A 21,974-nucleotide genomic window follows, 5' to 3' on the forward strand; every position below is an offset into this window, starting at 1 on the left:
CTTGTTTTTATTTTTTATAAGACTTTTACTCATTTATTTTGGATTTCATTTTAAGAAGAAACCAACAGTTGACAAAGATATAAAAAAAAAACGTTATATATTCGATATTATAAAAGATGTGGCCTAGATGAAAGAATTGATATAAAATGAGACTATGACCTTTCAACTGCGGACGACTGCGAGAATTGCGCAAGAGAAGTTGGGTTTTTTTTTATGCCTGAATGTCGAGGGATGGAGAGTATCAAATGTGAGTGAGTATGCATCAGAATTCAGTACTTTAAAACACATATGAGGAGCTGGTGTTTTCTAATTTTACAACTTTGTAGGAATGTACATTGTTATTACATATATTTCGTTGTTATTGGACCAGGATGGGTATTATGCAGTTATCTCAATTTTCTCCTTGTTAGACTCATTCACGAAAGTGAAATGAGTATATTGGTTTTGTGCAATGTCCGTCTTGCTGTCCGTCCGTCTGTCCGTCTGTCCGTATGAACGCAATCTATTTCGGCGCTATTGAAGCTAGAGACTTGAAATTTGGAACACATACTCGTGTATATCTCCGATTTATAAAGTGTTAAAATTTTCCCGATCCGCCCACTAGGGGCGTGGCAAATCGGAAAATGCATTTTCCGATATACCAGAAATCATGTTTGTTGAAGAGCTAGAAAGCTGAAATTTGGTATACAGGTCCGCGCCGACCACCCAAGATCACAAGCTATGGCGGATATATCTCCGCCCATTAGGGGCGTGGCAAATCGGACAAAACTGTATCTCCTAAAGTTAAAAACCTAGAATGCTGAAATTTTGCACGTAAGCTGATGTTTTAATTCTATGAAGATGGGTGAAAAAATTATATATCTACGCCCACTAGGGGCGTGGCAAATCGGACCTGAAGATATAGTGATTTTTCGAATTCTGTTATATTTTAGGCACTATTGATGCTAGAGATCTGAAATTTGGTATATATACGCGGGTTGATCCCCCAAGTCCAACGAGCTATGGTAGATATATGTCCGCCCATAGGGGGCGTGGCAAACCGCAAAAGTTTATATCTCCCACAGTTTAAGAGCTAGAAGCTTCAAATTTGGATAGTTAAGTTACTGGTAGCCTCCTCTATCGATGCCCCAAAAATAATTTTTAAGCCTCTTTAGGGGCGTGGCATATCGAAAAATACCCTGTAATTTTCTCATTTTTTGAGCGTAAGAATTCAAATTTTGCATTTAGGTAACCGGTTGCTCGTTCTAAGAACTGGCTAAAATTGAGGAGTCGACGGCCACTAGGGGCGTGGCAATCGGCATTTACAGTGCCCGTATTGCGACATTTGTATACGTCAGCCATCTATTTATGCATTTGTACATATAAATAAGCTTAATAGATATTCATAATACAAAAAGAAACATTTTTATGAATTTAAAAAAATTTAAAAGAAGCTAAAATAACAAAAATTTGCAATTTACAAAAAAGTGTTTTCCGCGGGATTTGAACTCGCACCCAACCCAAACAGCATGTTTGTCAAAATAGCTAAAATAATGGCCGTCGGCGCTTCACCCTACAGCACCACCGCGTTGTTTCGATGAACAGTAGTTAAAACGAAATCACATTATTGTTATGACGCCACATAGCAAAGAAAAGCCAGAGTGGTGGCTGGAAATTCAAAAACAATGCAGACAAATCAATCGCAACGAGATTCTTAGAATATGCTAGAGTACGCATTTATGTGTGCATACATACACACATACAAATGAGCGCGTGTATAAGGCTGGAATGCTTGATGCTATGCGTGCAGACTTACATATATACATATGTATATATTTGCGTATATGTATTTGAGGGCTATTTAAGAAGAAACCAATTTAAACTTATAAAATTATTCGACTAAGAAAATGAAAAGTATTAAGTGCCATTCAGTCAAGCTCGCACCTTTCCAATAAAATATCTATTTTATAAAAAACGAAATATGTATGAAAAAAAAAAAATAATAATAATAACATAGTAGAGGTTCGAACCTCCCCTACTCTAACATTACTTGCGTCGCCCTTAGCACCCGCGCCACTGCTTTGCTCGAGCAATCAGTTGCTAAAATAGAATAGCTTAATAAGAGAGCGTCATCAGACAAAACTACAGTAACGGCTAGAAAGTCCAGAAATCAATCGAAATTCTAAGAATGTGAGAAAAGGCGCGCTTCTGTCTGTACGCATAGAATAGACGATGAGTGTGTGCACATGTATAGTAAAATCGCGCTGATCTGCTGCTAGCTTGAAGCCGGTATCCAATATATGGATATAAATACATATATATTATTAAAAGTCTAAATTTTATAAATTATATACAATAGCAATAGCTATCGATGATTTTCCAATTTTAATGGGATCATGCCCTGTTTTTTGTTGCGCACTAGACTTGAAAATTGCACTATATACTCTGGTTGACAGCGTTTGGGCTGTGAATGAGTCTTCTGCAATCGGTATCGCCCGACTGCAACGTTCTTACTTGTTTTTAGATTTGACTTATAAAATATATATGTATATATAATAAAAGAAGAATGATTCTTATCACACATTTATTCTATCATTTTACACATTTCTCTAATATAGTTTCTTTCTTTTTTCTCCATAAGCACCAGCAATGCGAAACGAGCAAAATCATACAAATCTTTAAGCTACGTTAGGAGAACCTTCGATGTACTCGTTTTTCGAGTGAGCACTTGTAGCCATAAGTTGAAATTCGTGATGTGTTCGGTAGTTCCCTAAAAGCAGAATGTTGTTATTGGGGAAGAAAAAACCAGAATTGAAAGAAATTTATAGTCTTTTCATATTGAAAGCTGAATACACTCACAAATGCCATATAAATATTTTCATACGAGTTTTATTATATTATATATTTGAATAGGAATGTAAATTGTATTTAATAGCATATAATCTTCTGTGATATGCAATGATAGACGTGAATTACTATATAATACATATCACTTATAAAAGCAAATATACTTTTCCAAACTAATTTCAGATGTGAGGATTTAATAAAAATACTAAATTTGGAAAATAAAACTAAAAACAAAAAATCTGCAGTTCTGCTTAATTAAAGATTGCATGTATTGGTATTTCGCACATCCGTTTCAATGTTAGAGCCAATATTGTAATATCTAAATTTAGCTCAAAGCAGCGATTCAATGAATGCCCATATATTCAAATTTGAGCTCCGCTCGAGCAATGCTATCATTAATCTTCGAAATGCGACGTCAATCGGCGGTAGCAGCTGCTGTTTCTCAATTTCGATTTCTTTGCTGTTGAGGGTAATATGAAGATATGGAAGGACGCGAAATGCTAAACATCTGAGAACGTAAATCTCTTGTGAGACTTCGGCTCTCTTCTCCCGAAGCAACGTAAGCGGATTATGTGCATTTGCTTCTGCATCATTGCTTCCTTTGATCCTCGCTGCGGTTGCCGGACCTTCAAATTACAATAAAATCGATGTAGAATCCATAAATTAATTTGCTTTTATAAATATTTCTCAGTTTTTATTCATTAATCTTTTTACATCATTTGCTTTTTAAATCAAGTTCATTTTTCGCTTACGTGTATGATTAAATATAAAATAGATCCTAGAGTAGTTTGGTTAACTCTAGATTTATACAGACAAATTGTTGATTGTATAACTCCGTTGATACGTTGACTTGTACAGCACATTATAATTAGTTATAATATGTACACTCGTGGATATATAACTATCGCAGTACTTTGTACGGCACCTATGATCTATTCTATATATTATAGGTTGTTGTTGTACAGGCTTACGGACTATCTCTATCATGGACAAAAAACTGTTTGCAACTGGAAACAATAGAAATTTCGAGTTGAATAGAGTTTTGTGTTCTCGTTTCCTCAATCTTGCTTGTAAATATTGCTTATAGGGTAATTATGTATATATAGTGTGTTTTAGAAGCTAAGTGAAAACCCTGAGTTTGCTTTAAAAATAACCTTCAAGTAGTTTCCTTGCGGTCTACAGCTGTCAAAGCCTGGTTTGCTGTATGCATCTGTCACATTGATAGGTATATTTGTATTCTTGAGGCAGTGTGGAGTTACTAAATGTGTTTATGTCTACGATGGGGCAGCACAGTTGCCGCTGGTATTTTTTAGTCGTGCTGTGCAGCCTCATCAGAGGCGCATAGAGGAAACCAGGCATCGACAGCTGTCCCTCCCTCTAAATCAGCCCAAGTTAAGCCTAACTTAACCCTAACTTAACTTAAGCTGCTTTCGCTGTCATCGTAGCTGCTGCTCCTTCGGCTGCCGTTTGTGGCCGGTCGCCCGATACTATTGGGCCTTTTCCTTGGCCACGGTGCTGAGACCCAGAGCCAAATGGTCGCTGGCCAAAATTCCGGTGCTCGGCTGATGCGCATAGTTTCGTATCTGATGCAGCGAGATTAGCTGCGTAGGAAAGGCGGCGGCGGCAGCAGCAGCGGCTGCATTCTGCTGATACAGGTAGGCGGCAGTGGCTGCGGGCGGTGCTCGATGCTGCTGCAGATGCGAGGGCGGTGGTGCGACGGTGGCGCTCAGCGGCGTGAAGGCCGAGGTGCCCGGTCCAGGGGAATGAGCGTGCGTCGCATGTTGCTGCTGCTGCTGTGGATGCTGCTGCTGCTGTTGCTGCTGTTGCATATGATGCTGAGGCGTGCTCTGACGCAGCACCAGATCCTCGCCAGCCTCGTCATGCGGGCTTTGCGAGTGCCCTGGCGTATCCCCGCCGCTATTGGCCAGGCGTTGATGATGCTGCTGCAGCAGTTCCTGCTGCTGCTGCTGCTGTTGTTGCTGCTGCTGATGCTGGAGAGTCGCAAAGTTGGCATACGAACTGCCATTGGCTTGCGGCAGCTGCTGCTGTATGGCCTCGGCCAGCGTGGCGGCGGCGCTATCAACGCCCATTTTGGCCCAATACGCGGCATTAGCGTCGTTCATCGCCTGCCTCTGCAGATTCAGCCCAATGCCGCCCGCTGGCACATGCTGCTGCAGATTGGCGGCCGGCGTCGTGTGCCGCTGCTGCTGCTTCTCGGCCTTCTCGGCGTGCTTTTGCAGATGCTTCTGCAGATAGGTCTCCTGCGTGTAGGACTTGCCGCACAGCTGGCAAATGTGCGTCTTCAGATGCTTCGAGTCCTTGTGCTTGGGTATGTGCTCAAGCAGCGTCACCTCGTCGCCGAAGCACTTGTAGCACGAGTTGCATTTGAACGGCTTGTCCGTCTGATGGCAGCGCGAATGCGACTGCAGATTCGAGAGCTGCGAGAAGGCCTTCGGGCAGCCAGTGTGCCGGCATTTGTACGGCTTGTCGCCCGTATGCGTGCGTATGTGCTGCTGCAGGTGCGACAGCTGCGTGAATTTGCGCTGGCAGATCTCGCAGCGGTAGGGCTTGATGCCCAGATGGATGCGCGTGTGCTGCGACAAATAGGATGAGTTGGCGAAGGATTTACTGCACGAGGCGCACTTGTACGGCTTCGTCTGCTCCCCGCCCTGGCGCTGATCCTCGGGCGATGAGCCGTTGCTGCCATTGCTGCCACCTTGCTGCCGAGAGGGCGGACGACTCGGATCATACTGCAATTCGAGAAAAAGAAACAATTTTGTTTTATTGAATACTATAGTCTGTCAATGAAGAATGTAAATAGATTTCATTCGTAGAGATGCAATAAAAATGGTCCCACATAATATAATAGAATACGTAGAAATATTTCATGATAAATATTTACATCATTTAAATGATTTTTCTATATTTATACTTCCATAATCAAAATTTTAATAATGAAAATTTAGCAATCAACAATACTAAATCTAATCAATAAGTAATTATAAATAAAAGAAAATAAAAAAAAATTCTGCATTAATTATAAACAATTAATAAGTTTGTAGACATTTAAAAATTACAAATAATTTTAACATATTATAAATAAATTATAAGTTTTACAAAGTTCAACATTTTTTTCCTTATTATAGATTCCTATTGATTTTAATGACAAGATCCTATTAAATACATAATTGAATTGGCTTTAAAGATTCCAACTTTGATTTTTCCATCAAAATGTATCTCTTGAGAATATAGAACTGCAGTAATTAATAGAAAATTAAATATATTGCTTTGATATATTTTGAAATTAATTGTGAAAGACTTGTTCATTGGAAATAATTCACTCAACGTGGCATTTTTCATTTTCAGTCAGTCAGACAAACGTCTTTCTTTTCTCACAGTTAAACATCGTTCATATTTCCTATAAATATTATGCTCTAACTCTACTGAGTATCAGTGCTCAAGTGGCTAACATAGTTAGTCGGTGGTTGAATCCAATAGACTGCAAATACTCCATTTACACTCGAAATCGCTATACGTCGATCTCTTTTGCAGAATCTATTATGATACTATTACTAAAGGGGAAAGATAATATTATAATTATTGTCCCTACGGAAACCATGCAAAATACCTTTTCTAAATGTCAATTATCGTTATGGTATATTAGAATTATAAATTTAATATTCTTATATATTTGATCCCCAATACCAATATCAACTTGGCTTCACTCACCTTTTGCTCCTGGTGTTCGCTGAGCTGAGTAGGCGTTGCCGGCGAGCTTGGAGCACTGTAGTTGCCCTTTAGCTGCGGCTGATGGAGCAGCTGCTGCTGTTGTTGTTGCTGCTGCTGTTGCTCGGAATCATGCTGATGCGATTGCTGATGCTGCTGTTGCTGTTGCTGTTGCTGCTGCTGCTGCTGCTGGTCAATCAATATTTGCTGCTGCTGCACCAGCCCGTTCTTGCGCGAGTAGTCCAAACGCTCAACGTTCTGGCGGAACTCGTTGATGTTGAAGGGCTTGTAGTCGTGGACCAGCTGCTGCTGGGTGAGGTGGCTGAGCGTGCGCAGCTGGTCGATGGATCGGTGCAGGTGATACTCGCTACCAGCGCCATTCGGCGTCGACGTTGGCAGTTCGGCAGCCATAAGCGGCTGCCCGCCTAGGTTCAGCGGTCGATAGGCGATCGTGCGAGCGTCCAGATTGTGGCCTTTGCAAAAGCGAGCGCTTCAGCGGAGATTGGAGAGAAAGAGAGCGTAACCGAGCCGGGCAACGATTGCGACTAAACTGAAATCGAATCGCGGCTTACACAACTTCTTGGCTTATACTCTTTTTTGTCGTTCAGGTTTTATGCTGAAAATACAGAAATATTGTAATTGTTATTTAGGCTTCCGTCGCAAATTTCTGTAGAGTCAACAGAACTGTTAAACTACTTTTTCCATTTTTCCATTTGGCTTTCGCGTTGCTTCATTTTTTCTTTTACAAATAGTTGGCAATTTTTTTGAGACTTTTTGTACATAAATTTAACATAAATGTGCATGAATTAATTAATTGTTTATGAATTAAACGTGCAATAAATAAAACAAAACTTTGCAAGCCAAGCACTGAAAAAACAATGCCAAAAAAACACAAGATAAACAAAAAAGGCGCTTGTGCACAGCAAAAAATCCGATGTGACAACACAACATTTCATTTATATGAAAAATGCAAAAAGAACAAGTAGAAGTATTATAGTCGGGCGTATCGGTCCACTCAATACCCGCTCAGGACTTAGACATTTCTTAAACTGAATTAATAAATGCTTGAATTCTTAGTAAATCTGTAAGAAAAATTTATGTATTTTACATCTATCATGGCTCCAGAACAAGTATCTCGTTAAAATTAACCAAGAATAGCAAAACTTATATACTCTCTTCTACAGTGAACGAGAGCAACGAAAATAAAATTCTCCATTTTTTTGCACTCTTTGAGAAAGAGCCGGGAGGCCAGCTAAGAGTCAGGGGCGCCAGTGGAACGTGTCAATCACCTCGAGAACTGAAGAACACAGAGCAAAACTCTTTGCGAAAATGGGGCAATTCGTAATCTGCCACAAAGATGAGGCTCCCCAAAGCAGATGCTAAATAAAGAATAGACGAGAGGCACTTATCTGATTTGGAATACATTCAAGAATTGCAGAATAACAAAAGAAGACTAATTCAAATTATGCTAAAACAAAATAAGTATGCAAGTTCTAGCCGGGAGCTATCGAATAGGACATACCCTGAAAAAGCATACATATAGGTAAACTATAGGTCATGCAAATATACCATAAAACCTATGAGGCCATTTAACTAAGATTACAGATCAAATATAATTACTATATAAGTGCAAAATTTTTAGTTTATGCTCTTATAGGTAGTAAAACATGAATGCATGCTGTCTTTAGACTTTTAACCGTCTATCAAAGATAAAGAAATAGGATATTTGATAATACAATAATGGTGTATTATAATGTAACCTTTGATTTATGTATATGAATAACATATTTAATGTTATATAATATGTAAGTTATAAATTATACCATTATTATTTTGCTTAAGAATTGTCAATTAGTAAAATCTAATAATTTAATTTTGTTGTTTGAGATTAAATAAACTGATTTCTCTTGCAGTAAAAATATTAAATCATTATTGAAATTCGAGATGTAAAAACAATACCAAATTAAATAGCAATATTTTAGCAAAATACTATTTTATTTATTATATACCTAGATATATCGAATATATGTACATATGTATCAAATAAATTTTAATTTGAAATTGCTTTAACATAATTTGAATACGACGTAAAATGAATTTTTAAGAATAAAAATATACATACATTGTAATATTTAAATGAATTTTCGATTTATACTATGATACAATCTTTATAGAAATATAGATTTTAATGGATCGTATCAGATCACAAAATATAATATAGCATTAAAATTTAAAAATTTTAGTCCCAGCATTTATTTATACACATATGTATATAATTAATGCACATCGATTTTAAAACATTTGTTCTCTGAATGATTAAACTATAAAGTTTTTCGGTTGGAGCCTCTGTAAGAGCTTGATTGTCTTCCTTTTTATTGATATTGTATATTTTATATCTTTCAGAATCATTCATTCACTAATGCTCAGATAATAAACGTATATTTGTGATATCAAAGAAAAATCGTGGTGTCGGAAATCCTACTTTTGTTTATTTACAATAAGTAAGAATTCAATTTAAGATGAACTTATTAACTAATTGTAAACAAAGAAATAAAAGTAGGGAACAAGAACAAGTTGAATATGAATATATATACATACATGTGTATTTACATAGTTGTGCCTGTATTCATAAGCAAATTCAAAGACAACGGAAGGGGTAAATAAAATAAATAATAAAATAAAGTTATATCCATTTCAAAACACATTTTTAAATACTAATGCATTCATTATTATATACATAAACAAATTTATATGAGCTTCCCCTTTAATTAAACCACTCTGATTGACCCATAAAGCAACAACAAATAGCCAGAATTCGTAAACAAAAAGCTGTCACAGGTGTTTGTCCGCCGAATTTTACGTATGTTTCCCTCATTTTTGTATTTTTTCTCTTTTTTTCATTATTTGTAGAAAAAAATCAATAAGAAAAACCTCTGAATTGGCGCGCGCCGCATTGAAATAAAACAAATTGAGTTATTAAATCGGTCCGAGAGAGTGAATGAAAGAGATGGAGCGGCTAAGCGCCGCACAAGAGTGGGAGAATGAGTGACACACATACAGGCAGACACAGACGCAGTGCGTAGCTGTTTTGTTGTCGTTGCTGCCGCTGCTGCGCAGTTGACGTCAGAAGCAGAATTTTTGTGTTTCTTTTGGTTTTTTCTTAAAACATTTTTATAGCTGGCTGGTCAAAAAACCGGTTGTTGTTGTAGCTGCTTTTTTTCTGTTGATGTTGAGCAGAGGGCAAAGGCTTAAGGGAAAAGGCACACAGGATTCTTTAGTCGCTTGTTGACCCTGCAGTGAATGGATCAGTAATACAACTTAAAACTCAAACTATACTGCCGTAGATTATTACTACTCATATTTGTTGAAAGTGGCTTCAAACAAACAAACATACCACATCAAACACCCATACAATGCAGCGACTACAGCTGAAGACGGAATCACTCAGGCGGCCCCAAAGCACGCTAACGCCAACGTTGCTGTTCAGAAGCATACATATGTATGTACATATGTATAAAAAAAAATAGGTATACACAAAAAATTTAACGAACACACACAAAAAAACATTCAAGTAAACACGTACATATACACACGCACACACACAGTGTACAAAAAACGAATCAACGAAAATTAATTGAGCTCGAGCAGCGACCGCAGCTGAACAGCATAAGAGAGCAACAGAGAGAGTGAGAGCGCGCGAGCGAGTTAGCAACATAAACAAATGAAGAGCCGGACAGAAGCAAGCTGCAAAAAACGGAACAAAAGCTTGGACTGCTAAGCAAATAAACGAAAAAAGGCTACAACGGTTGGCGGGGGTGAAATGTGCAAAAAAAAGAAAGGAGAAGCGCGCGAGAGCAAAAACAGCAGAGATAAAAAAAGACGACACACAAACCGCCACCGAATGAATGGCACATAAAGAAGTCAAACAATGACCAGGGCGGGTGGGTAAATATTGGCAGCCGTCGTTGCACAGTATTACAATTCCGTTTGCATTTGGCAAATGTTTTGATGACACATTTTTTCTTTAGCACTGCAAATTGTGAACTTGTTTTGCTTAGCGGATTTTAAATATTTTGAATAAATGCTTTCTAATCTCAAATTATCTTATATCTCTAGACTATAACACAATTGGATATTTATTATTTGTGAGGATTTTTATTGATCGACATAGAAATTGTAATCATATAAGCACTGTAAATATAAAAACAGCTATTTTGCTCGGAAAAGTAAAAAAAAAAAAAAACATTTGGAAGTACTTACCAACTGGAAATGGCAGTTGTTATTGTGTTCTCTTTTTTGCGCGCGTTTCTGTTGATGTTTTCGTAGTAAAAGCACGTGTTCTGACTGACCTATTAGTGTGGGTGGGGAAGGGGGTGTTTCGACAAATATTCGCGTTCCGTTCTGCTATCCTTTCACAACTTTTATGTGATTTTATGTTTTCACCTTTCGTTTTGCGTGCGTAGGGAGCAATAGTTTGGTTACGATATTTGCCTACCTAGGTAAACAACCCGAAGATACTCATTAATTTTTTTCTTTTTATTTATTATTATTAATTTTGTCTATTTGCACTTTTTACGTTTTCTCTTACGAATTTGGAGTACACTAAGCACACGCACACACATGCAGACTTGAGAGCTAAGGAAAAAAATGGCCGCGCACGCCAAAAATATATACACACACCAACACACACTTGAGCGTGTGTGTTTGCACTTGTGCTGCCCTCTTTTTTTGCAAAATTTGGCGCGACTTAATTTTGGCGCCTTGATTAATTATAAATGATGAATGAGGGGAGATCGCACGATTTACAGCATGCAACATTCGTTTCGTTTATGGTTTGTGCTTCGTTTCACCCCTCGTTATTTACATGCTGAGCGTACGCGAACAACAAATCACTACGGAAAACGTAAAAAAGACGAGTGTGAAGAAGAGGAACCATTCGGCTCGGTGGCAAAAACTCGACTGAAAAAACCACTCAACTTTTTTCATGACATTGCAATCGGAAAGCAGCTGTGAGCGTAAGTACCTGGGTGTGTGTGTGCTTATGTGTGCCTGTTGGTTCGTTCGCTCTCCCTCTTGCACGCGCATTGAAAAAATGCTTGTTTATGTTTTTTATGTGTGTGTTTTTTGCTCACCACTATTGCGCTCTCTGTCTTTCTGTTGTACTCTCTACGACTCTCTCTCTGTGTTTTATTCCGGTTTTACTCTGATTGGTTTTTATTTCTATGAACATTTTGAGTACCCTGTATTTTTTATGAATACGCAGGGAAAGGTAATTCAAATTAACTTAAAAGTATTAAGTAAAGGACGTTACCATTATCGAGTAAGGACATGATTCACTAAATTTATTTTAAATTTTAAATAAAAAATAATCACTTAAAATGTTATTTTAATCTAAACAGAGATGGTGAGTCCAAACCCTTTTAAAATAATAATAGAGAATTATTTCCAATCCTATTTAATTTATGTTTAGAGCTTTTACTAAAGGAGAGTTTGCTGAGTCTTAAAATTTAAGGTTTTGCCTGTTATACAATTTAAATATTCGCTCCATGCATTCATGCTATCGATATTTTATGTGTACGATAACGTTTTAACGCTTTGCAACATTGTTTTGTAGTGGAGTAAAATGCCGTTTTCAGTGCTCTAAATGACCACATTGTTCAGCTGTTCTGCGCGTGCAATGTTTTTGTTTTGGCGGTAACAAAATATTAACTTCTAGAAATTGTGTTACTTTAAGTATGTCTGCACCATATAAGAGATTTCTGAACGTACTAGAGAAGTGGCCAGCAGAAAAAACGAAAGTCGGCAGGTAAGAGAGCAACTTCCAGACACATACCGTAAAATGTTCGTTCAGCGGAGTCTTGCAATGGGCATTATCTAACCATCTCACTTTGAATTTGCTTACAAAACCAAATGTGTGTTACTTTCCATGCTCAGTCGATGTGTTTTAGGTCGAAATTAGTAAGAACAGCGCAGTTAATTTGTTGTCGCTGATATTAACGCTCTTCAATGTTGTTGCACATGGCAACATGTTTCATAGTGGAACGTAAGTTGTGCGGTGTATTATTGGACTTTCTGAAACTTGTTTTCATTCAGCTGTGGCACATGCCAACAGCTTCCATAATTTAAACTGGATTGTAAGGTTTTGGTCAGCAATTGTTTTTTGCCTATATCTTGCAATGCCACAATGGAAAAAATGATTGTGGAACGTATTTGGGTAGAACATTTGTCAATTTAACATAAGCAGCAGCTTCAGTGTCTTAGCGCTCTTTGTCGGGCTTGCTTGGTTTTTTTGTATGTGTGCCTTGGCTTAATTAAAAATCGTATTTCACAATGTCTTCTAAATACGCCTACCAATTAATACCTGAGAGTTTCCTTCTTGGCGCCCAGGAATCGACAATGTAAGTGTCTAAAAGCGAATTTATGAATATGCAGAAATATTTCGTTTCCCTTAACTTAATCTAAACTTAATAAAAATAAATAAATCGTATGTTTATCGTGGCATAATAAAGTCAAAAATAAATATTTAAAACAATATATTACCAACTTATCAGTTGATTGATTTTCTATGCATATTGGCATTATAATATTATGGAGGCGTCCCAAATCGGAAAACGTTCACTATTTTATTTATCTATTGGAAGACTGTGAACGAATTTACTTAATTGTTGCGGATTTACATAAATGTGTGGAAGACATTAGTTTGGCAGTGGCAAAACTTTTCGGTATAATAAATACTTGAATCTATTTGCCCGAAGTTTAGTTTTATCTCCACTCTGAATTTGAATCTTAGTGATTTAATTCCAACGTTTTATTGCTTGTTGCCTTTTAGCTTCGAGTGGGCTCAGTTATTGTTGGGATTTTGTTTGGCTTTTGTAAAGGTATTCAGTATAATAAATAGTTGTATTTTTTTTTCCTATTTCTACCTGTACTCTGTCATTGCTGAGCTTATATTGCTTACTTGAATTTCTTTAACTGGAATTAATCAACAGGCATATTGGGTTTCTATGATTGTGGAGTGCTAAAACCAGTTAAAACTCGACTGTCTTTGTTCATTTCTTGAGTCTACCATTTTGAGTTGAACTATTGCCAAGTTTTCGCTGCAACGAAACATAAAACAATCACATAAAATTGTGAATTTGAAAACCAAACAACATTTTCTCTCCCATCTAAAAGGGATCTGGGCGAGCAAATCCGTAAGCAAGCGGCCAGGCTAAAAGACGCCTCCAGTCAGAACTCAGCAGCCACTGAGCAGCTGAACAGGCAGATCGACGCCTTGGAGAGGCTCTCGAATAACGTCTACGCGAAGAAGTATACGAGGCGGTTCGAGTCAACGGCAACGGGCTTAACTGCTGCCCAGTGTAACCAGGTGCTCAGCTCGGAGTTTCTGCAGTATCTGAACGATGGCAAACGCAATTAGAGCCCAGCAGCTGATGCAGCGATTCCTGACCAGACTAAGACTAACAGCAATACAGAATAGACTCTACACAGCTGCGGCTGCGCCTTCAACTCCAGCTGAAGCAGCTCCGCACGTGCCGGTGCTCTGCGAGACGGCCATCGAGTACCTGCAGCCGAAGCCTGGTGGAAAGTACATCGATATGACCTTTGGCGCCGGCGGACACACAAGGAAGCTGTTAGACAGCTGCCCAGAGACCACAGTCTACGCCCTCGATCGAGATCCAGTAGCCCATCAACTGGCCCAGCGCATGAGTCAGGAGCAGAACTACGAAGGGCGCCTAATCCCCATGCTTGGCAAATTCTCGGACCTCCCGCAGCTGCTGCAAGCTCTAGATGTGCCGCCTCGGAGCTTCGATGGCATGCTGTTCGACTTTGGCTGCAGCTCCATGCAGTTCGATGAAGCTGCGCGCGGCTTCTCCATCGCCCACGACGGGCCGCTGGACATGCGCATGGATTGCGGACGAGGCGGAGTCAGCGCCGCCGATGTGCTGGCCCGCATCGAGGAGGCAGACCTGGCGCGCATTCTGCGCGTCTATGGCGAGGAGAAGGCGGCCAAGAAGATAGCGCGCGCCATTGTCGAGGCCCGGAACGCGCTGCAGCGCATAGAAACCACTCGCCAGCTGGCGGACCTGGTGGCCGCTGTGCTGGGCGAGGGACATCGTAGGGACAAGCTGCAGCGGCCATCGCATGTGGCCACCAAGACATTTCAGGCCCTGCGCATCTTTGTCAACAACGAGCTGAACGAGATCAACTACGGCATGGTGCTGGCCCAGGAGCTGCTGTTGCGCGCCCAGGGCCGGCTGGTGGCCATCACCTTCCACTCGCTGGAGGACACCATTGTCAAGCGGCATCTCAATGGAAATGTGATTGAGGGCGTGGCCAATCCGTTGCCGCTCAAATACAGCGGGCACGATCTTACCCATGATCCAGAGCTCATGGAGTCCTTCGTCCGGTCCAACTGGCGACAGCTGCATCGACACGTCATCCTGCCCGATGCCTCGGAGATCGCACGCAACAGTCGCAGTCGCTCGGCCAAGCTGCGCGCCGCAGTTAAAATAAAGTAAATAATAGATTAAAGACGAAAACTCTGGTCAGGAATAAAACAGAATAAAACAGATACTGAAACTCTCTCTACCCCTCTTTATCTTCTTACTTACCTAACTTTCTCGCTCTCGCTCTTTTGTTTATATTTGGAATTTGCTAATTGATATGTCCACCGATTTTCATGTTATCTGCATAGCAATTGGCACCTTGCGATAAGGCACGACTTTTCTGTTTTGTTTCTACTCTTTACTTTTTTTTCCTTTTTGATGGTTTCTGTTTGCATTTTGTGTTTTCTCGTGGAATTTGTTTGTTTCACACCGAATTCAGGCATTAAATAGATTACGAAATCAGTGTTATATATACGAAATAGAATTATTCCAAACGCACAGTGGTTCCAAAGACGATTTTTTTTTTAATAATGGAAAACTTTTGGAAAACAAAAATTGTTGTTGAAGTGTTGTCTGATGTTGTGCCTCCTATAGTGGTAGAGGCTAACAATATCCGTAAGTCTTTAAAAAATAATAAAGAATAACTATATATTGAAAAAAAAAAAGAAGAAAAAATCAAAACTTAGCGATTGCAATTTAACTTTTAAAACTAAATCGTTGCATTAATTTTAGTTCTATTTTTAATATACTTACAATATTTTAAAATTTCAATTTTTTGCATGTTAAAAATTTAAACCTTTTTTTTTTTTATACATGTTTGTAAAGTTTTCTTTTTCTTTTATTTAAAAAAAAATTTGTTTTGTGGATTAGAATTTATTTTAAAAAAAATTTTAGTCTATATGTTAAAGTTTGTTTATTATATACTTTTTTGTTTGTAAAAATAAAAACAAATGTATATTATTAAAAATCTTAAAATAATGAAAAAAAATATTTAAGATTTTTTGTGTAAATTATATTACATATGAATGTATTTTAAAGTATTTATATTTGTTCCCATGATTTTTCAAATGATTTTCATTATATTTCCCAAGTCTAAGATTACTAGGGGCTGTTAGAGGTTTTTCCTATCACTTAACATATTTTATATGATGGAACTCTTTTAACCAAACAACCAAAGCAAACAGTCGAAGCCGACTCGCATGTCATTTTGCGGTCACAGAGAGAAGGAGAGAGTAAGAGAGGAGAGAGAGAGATCTGATTGTATGGCCAATGGAAAATTCGTGTCTTGTCTTCTCTACTGCAGTCGCGTATTTGTTTACGAGTAGCTGTGACCCTACCGAAACCCAAAACCGAATAATCACAAAAGTCTGATGATAAGCGGGCGCTGGAGAGGCGGGCGGAGCGAGATTAGCCTGAGATAGAGCGTAGACACACACAGGCAAACCTATTGCCGGCCATAGATGTGCGGCTACGGCTGTGGGTATAGATAGCACCGGCACGACCGATAGGAGCTCAGTTACATTACGCGAGCGTTAGCTATCGTTGCTACCGTGCCTCGTCCACGGACCAAATATTTCGCGTATACTTCAATCCTTTGTGCGTTTTTGCAGACAGCCGAAAGCGAGAAAGATGACCGTGGAGGCGAAAGTCATATCCGGCACGGCGGTGGCCAAGTGAGTAGTCAGCTGAGTTGGCGCCTGTAATGCTGGATGCTAAATGCACCACGGTGCACCTGTTCCATCTATCAGGAATATACGCGAGGAGCTGCGCCAGCAAGTGAATGCGCTGAGGGCTGAGGGCGCTCGATTTGTGCCCGGACTCAGAATCGTGCAAGTGGGCGGCCGGGAGGACTCCAATGTCTACATACGCATGAAGATAAAGGCGGCCACGGAGATCGGCATCAATGCCGTGCACGTCCAGCTGCCCAGATCCATCACCGAGTCGGAGCTGCTCGATAAGGTGAGTCGAAGTCAAAGGCAAAGCCAATCAACGTGTTATGCAATAGCTGACAAAAGAAATACTAATCAGAAATTAATTATCTGCGAGCAGTCTGTCGGCTCGAGTTAAACGAAAGCATTAAAGTAAAGTAGATATGATATATATGTATGTAAATACTTACATGTTGCTAGGTATACTACCTCCTAGTTGTTGTGTGTGCTAAAAATTAAGGCTTCAAATATTATATATATTTGAATTATACTTGACTCGGTCATTATCGCATTAAAAATAATCCACCTTAATAAAATATAATTTTTATATATGAATATTTTTACTGCATGTTCCTAAAATAGGTGACCTGTGGCACCTGTGCTTTGAAAATAGTATAGTATTTGCAAATGAGATCAATAAGTGAATAAGTGAATTGAAACTCAAATTACCAAAATTATTTATTTTTATTTAAGTAAATCGTTTCGTTAAATTGTTTAAAAATATGTCAGAATCTTACTGCCGACTCTCTCTACCGACTACAAAATATTCTTTCTCAGACCGAAATGCAATTCAGGCTAGCCTGTTTTGTTTAACTTTTTGAATTACAGCTTAGGCTTAGTTGAAAAAATTTAAAAGATAAATTCTTTAGCACAATGCTTAGAATTATTCGATAGTAAGATAAATGTCAAAACTGTGAAAAAACAGCTAATTTTCTATTTTATATATACACAGAAGCTATATATTTTTAACGGGTGTGTATTTTAAATTTCGGATGGTTTACCAATCATAATAAGTAATTTCTTCAAAGCTTTCTAAATTAGACATTATGGATTTAACGAAATGGAAAATATGGATTTTTTATGGGAAATACAAATTTTGATGCAAAAAACAAAAAACACGAATATTCGCAATACAAAAGAAATTAAATTAAAAATCAGAGCTTATGACAGATTCTGTTGATCCTCCAATTATGTTAGTTTTTGTATAAGCTGTATAAGCAAATGAATGTTTACCTTCAATGTGTTACATATTTAATAAGAAAATTATCACACCCTACCCATAGAGTACCCAATTGAATTGCTATCAAGTAATTAACACCTCGGCTGTTTCTAATCAATCGCGCGTCATGTGTTCCCACAGCTGAGCGACCTTAATGCCGATCCCCAGGTGCATGGCATTATTGTTCAGATGCCTTTGGACTGCGAGACGGCCATCGATGCGCACCGGATTACAGACGCCGTCTCCCCAGCCAAGGATGTGGATGGACTGCACACAGTGAATGAGGGTCGCCTCGCCGTGGGCGATCTCAACGGCTTTCTGCCCTGCACGCCGTGGGGCTGCCTCGAGCTAATCCGCAGCACCGGAGTGGAGATCGCCGGCGCTCGAGCCGTTGTCCTCGGTCGCAGCAAGATCGTGGGCACGCCAGCTGCCGAGCTGCTCAAGTGGGCGAATGCGACGGTCACCGTTTGCCACTCGAAAACACGCAACCTGGAGGAGATCACGCGTAGCGCTGATATCCTGCTGGTGGGCATCGGAGTGCCCGAGATGGTCAAGGGCAGCTGGATAAAGCCCGGCGCAGTGGTCATCGATTGTGGCATCAATGTGAAGCCAGGTGAGCTTACAGGGCGAACCAGAAATTTTTAGGCCTAACTGAAAATGGGAGAAAGAGAAATTGCTAAAGCCAAAAAGTTCCCAAAATGATTAGGCATATATGTATACTCTTAATTAAGATGGGATCATTAAGAATATATATTCTATATTAAGGCGGGAATTTTACCAGTCCGCCTTGACATGTCAGTCTATCCTGCTTGTAATAGACTTAATTACTGCCTTTTGGATCTCGTAAAGGAGTTTCGGCAGACGCTTAAAGTTGATGTCTACCTATTGATCGAGTCATGTCCGTCAGCTCTGCGTAAGCTCAGGTCTCAGCATATTCATTAGTTGAGGCTCAGGGTATTTCATAGTTCATAATTCATAGTTGAGCTATAATGAAATTTACTTAATGTAGATCAAAAGTAGGACGTCATCATAAGTAGGACGTACATGCATAAGCATGACTTCACTATTTCGCGCACATTCTGATTAATCTTATTTTTGGAAATGCTGATTGGCCTCTACCGGCTGGAACATCTTTTATTCATAATTAAATAAGGCCAATCTAAATCTGGAATAGGATTTTGAAAGCTGATAACACAAGTTTTGAATAATTTTTTCTGTGAAATGGGTTTTCAAATGAGTTCTTCAAGATATCTCCTCTCTAGAAGTGGGCTCTCTCGGCTAGAAATGACTTTGAATAGGATTTTGAAGAATCCTTTTTTGATAAATCTTCTCTTTGGGTAAGTTCTTCAAACGAGTGTATAGGGTATCTTTTAGTCGATAAGGAGTACTCTTATTTGCCGTGTTCAATCTAACGATGAGTTTCAAGTGCTTCCCTTGGTTATCGCCCCGTTTGATCTCAGCTGCGACCCTGATAAGCAGCTCGGCTAGTGGTTTTCCACGCTCGGTTTTTTTTTTTTAGCTTAGTAAACAGATTTCTCTGGGCTGCGGCAGTCAACAAACTGCTGTAAGTCTGACGTAGGCGCAGGCATAGGCATTGGAAATTAAATTGAAAAATCCGCATCATTGTTACTTGCAGACGCATCCAAAGCGAGTGGCAGCCGTTTGGTGGGCGACGTTGACTACGAGCAGGCGAAGCTGGTAGCGGGTTATCTGACACCTGTGCCGGGAGGCGTGGGGCCCATGACCGTGGCCATGCTCATGAAGAACACCGTGGTGTCGGCCACCAGGGCAGCGGCAAGTGCCAGGTGCAGCCAGTGGTCGCTGCAGGTGCTGCCGCTGCGACCCGCCAGGCCCGTGCCGTCTGACATCGTAATCGCGCGTGCGCAGCGACCCAAGCACATCGGGAAGCTGGCCGAGGAGATCGGACTGCTGCCGAGTGAGGTGTCGATGTATGGCAGCCGCAAGGCCAAGATCTCGCTGGGCGTTATTCAGCGCCTAAAGGACCAACCGGTGGGCAAGTACGTCGTTGTGGCGGGCATCACGCCCACGCCCCTGGGCGAGGGCAAGACGACCACGCTGATGGGCCTGGTCCAGGCGCTGGGCGCGCACAAGCAGCGGAATGTGGTCGCTGCACTGCGCCAGCCCTCGCAGGGACCCACCTTCGGCATCAAGGGCGGAGCAGCGGGCGGTGGCTATGCCCAGGTGATACCCATGGAGGAGTTCAACTTGCACCTCACGGGCGACATTCACGCTGTGGCAGCGGCCAACAATTTAGTGGCTGCCCAACTGGACACGCGCATCTTCCACGAGGCGACGCAATCGGACACGGCTCTGTACAACCGGCTGGTGCCGAGGATCAAGGGGCAGCGCAAGTTCTCCCCGATTCAGCTGCGTCGCCTGAAGCGCCTGGGCATTGATAAAACGGATCCCGATCAGCTGACCCCAGAGGAGGCCGCGGCCTTTTCGCGACTCAACATCGATGTGGACACCATCATGTGGGAGCGCGTGGTGGACATCAACGACAGATATTTGCGCGAGATCACGATTGGCCAGTCGCCCAGCGAGAAGGGCTTGTGCCGCAAGACGCGCTTCTCCATTGCGGTGGCCAGTGAGATTATGGCGGTGCTTGCGCTCTCCTCCAGTTTGGCGGACATGAAGTGCCGGCTGGGCGAGATGGTCGTAGCATTCAACAAGGACGGCGTGCCCGTGACTACCGACGATCTGGGCGTAACGGGCGCCTTGGCTGTGCTGCTGAAGGATGCCCTGGAACCAAACCTGATGCAATCCCTGGAGGGCACGCCAGTGTTGGTGCACGCGGGTCCCTTCGCCAACATCGCTCACGGCTGCAACTCGATCATCGCCGATGAGATCGGCCTCAAGCTGGTGGGCAGCGAGGGCTTCGTGTGCACCGAGGCGGGCTTCGGCTCGGACATTGGCATGGAGAAGTTCTGCAACATCAAGTGCCGCAACTCGGGCAGGAAGCCCGACGCCATGGTGCTGGTGACCACGGTCAGAGCTATTAAAATGCATGGCGGCGGAGCTCCAGTTACGCCAGGTGCCCCTCTCAATAAACAGTACACAGAGGAGAACCTGGAGCTGCTGGAGAAGGGCCTACCCAATCTTCTGCAGCACATCTCCAACGGATGCTCGTTCGGCATGCCCGTTGTGGTGAGCATCAATGCCCACGTGGCTGACACTCCGGCTGAGCATGAGCTCTTGAGGAAGGCCGCGTTGCAGGCGGGCGCCTTTGCTGCCGTGGTCTCCACCCACTGGGCAGACGGTGGTGCCGGCGCCGTGCCTCTGGCCGAGGCTGTCATCGAGGCCTGCCAGCAGGATAACAAATTCAAGCTGCTCTACGAACCAAGCCTGCCTCTGGCGGATAAGATGACCAAGATTGCGCAGACCATGTACGGAGCGGGCCAAGTGGAACTTAGCCAGGAAGCCAAGGATCAGATCAAGCGCCTGACCGACGCAGTAAGTCATTCATATTCATGTCCCTGTGGAGTTGGCTTAAATGTTTTTGCTTTTGCAGGGCTTTGGTTCCCTTCCAATCTGCATGTCGAAGACCTCCGGCTCCGTTACTGGCGATCCCGACATTAAAGGTGCACCCAAGGGCTTCACCCTCAAGGTGCAGAGTGTTTATGTATCCGCCGGAGCTGGCTTTGTGGTTGCCATGTGTGGCGATATAACCAAAATGCCGGGACTGTCCACTCGTCCAGCCATCTATGACATCGATCTGAACACCGAGACGGGACAGATCGAAGGATTGTTTTAAGAGTCGATAGATTGTTTTATGACTCTGATTATGACAGCCGTTAATCTAAGTTTTAAAAATTGATGTAATTAGCTATTCTTTCTAAAAATTATATATCAAAACAAGAGTGCTCTAACAAAATCTTTCTATCTGTGTGGATCTACATAGATATACACAGCAAACCTGAAACTTCCAGCTCAACAGTTTCCAAATTGCCCTTGGATTTTCTGGATCTATACGGATTACAAACATATGCATATGTATATACTTCTTGAGGTCTATCAATTCCAATGAATGTCGATAAGATTAAATCGTGAATAGTAATTATCAAATTACTTTAATATACCACTAAC

At 41.0% G+C, this 21,974-nt stretch overlaps 3 protein-coding genes across 6 annotated transcripts; 2 read left to right on the top strand and 1 right to left on the bottom strand.

Annotated features, from left to right (window-relative positions):
- Positions 1 to 2,951: 2,951 nt before the first annotated feature.
- LOC6572176 (zinc finger protein squeeze) lies at positions 2,952 to 11,519 on the bottom strand. Of its 3 annotated transcripts, none has more exons than XR_006356771.1 (4): positions 10,813 to 11,519; positions 6,556 to 7,168; positions 3,579 to 5,576; positions 2,952 to 3,452 (listed from the first exon to the last, which is right to left on the bottom strand). XR_006356771.1 is itself a non-coding variant. In XM_032733603.2 (4 exons), exons 3-4 carry the CDS (start codon positions 6,961 to 6,963, stop codon positions 4,314 to 4,316), a joined length of 1,671 nt encoding a protein of 556 aa, XP_032589494.1. In that variant the 5' UTR covers positions 6,964 to 7,168; positions 10,813 to 11,047; positions 11,417 to 11,511; the 3' UTR covers positions 3,668 to 4,313. The 3 variants fall into 3 exon arrangements, 2 of the variants coding, with proteins under 2 accessions (XP_032589494.1, XP_032589493.1); XM_032733603.2 differs by lacking the exon at positions 2,952 to 3,452 and having other exon boundaries at positions 3,668 to 5,576; positions 10,813 to 11,047; positions 11,417 to 11,511; XM_032733602.2 differs by lacking the exon at positions 2,952 to 3,452 and having other exon boundaries at positions 3,668 to 5,576; positions 10,813 to 11,047; positions 11,141 to 11,158.
- Positions 11,520 to 12,195: 676 nt separating this feature from the next.
- LOC6572173 (C-1-tetrahydrofolate synthase, cytoplasmic) lies at positions 12,196 to 21,748 on the top strand. 2 transcript variants are annotated; one of them, XM_001998286.4, is made up of 6 exons: positions 12,196 to 12,358; positions 16,550 to 16,612; positions 16,688 to 16,898; positions 18,009 to 18,480; positions 19,504 to 21,341; positions 21,400 to 21,748. In XM_001998286.4, exons 1-6 carry the CDS (start codon positions 12,288 to 12,290, stop codon positions 21,640 to 21,642), a joined length of 2,898 nt encoding a protein of 965 aa, XP_001998322.2. In that variant the 5' UTR covers positions 12,196 to 12,287; the 3' UTR covers positions 21,643 to 21,748. The 2 variants fall into 2 exon arrangements, with proteins under 2 accessions (XP_001998322.2, XP_043863721.1); XM_044007786.1 differs by lacking the exon at positions 12,196 to 12,358 and adding an exon at positions 12,850 to 12,950.
- LOC6572174 (probable methyltransferase-like protein 15 homolog) lies at positions 13,860 to 15,141 on the top strand. The gene has a single exon (XM_044007788.1). The coding sequence runs from the start codon at positions 13,953 to 13,955 to the stop codon at positions 15,069 to 15,071; it is 1,119 nt and encodes a 372-aa protein (XP_043863723.1). The 5' UTR covers positions 13,860 to 13,952; the 3' UTR covers positions 15,072 to 15,141.
- Positions 21,749 to 21,974: the final 226 nt, after the last annotated feature.

Source organism: Drosophila mojavensis, unplaced genomic scaffold (genome assembly GCF_018153725.1).
Source record: "Drosophila mojavensis isolate 15081-1352.22 unplaced genomic scaffold, ASM1815372v1 contig_19, whole genome shotgun sequence".
NCBI lineage: Eukaryota > Metazoa > Arthropoda > Insecta > Diptera > Drosophilidae > Drosophila > Drosophila mojavensis.

What these genes read in the sequence shown, in the direction of transcription:
- LOC6572176 (XM_032733603.2), bottom strand. Translation starts at nt 6,963, where the DNA reads ATGGCTGCCGAACTGCCAACGTCGACGCCGAATGGCGCTGGTAGCGAG. An exon ending in GCGAACACCAGGAGCAAAAG is followed by an intron (nt 5,577 to 6,555) that starts GTGAGTGAAGCC and finishes CTCGAATTGCAG; the next exon opens with TATGATCCGAGTCGTCCGCC.
- LOC6572173 (XM_001998286.4), top strand. Translation starts at nt 12,288, where the DNA reads ATGTCTGCACCATATAAGAGATTTCTGAACGTACTAGAGAAGTGGCCA. An exon ending in TCCGGCACGGCGGTGGCCAA is followed by an intron (nt 16,613 to 16,687) that starts GTGAGTAGTCAG and finishes TCCATCTATCAG; the next exon opens with GAATATACGCGAGGAGCTGC. An exon ending in TGGCATCAATGTGAAGCCAG is followed by an intron (nt 18,481 to 19,503) that starts GTGAGCTTACAG and finishes TGTTACTTGCAG; the next exon opens with ACGCATCCAAAGCGAGTGGC.
- LOC6572174 (XM_044007788.1), top strand. Translation starts at nt 13,953, where the DNA reads ATGGCAAACGCAATTAGAGCCCAGCAGCTGATGCAGCGATTCCTGACC.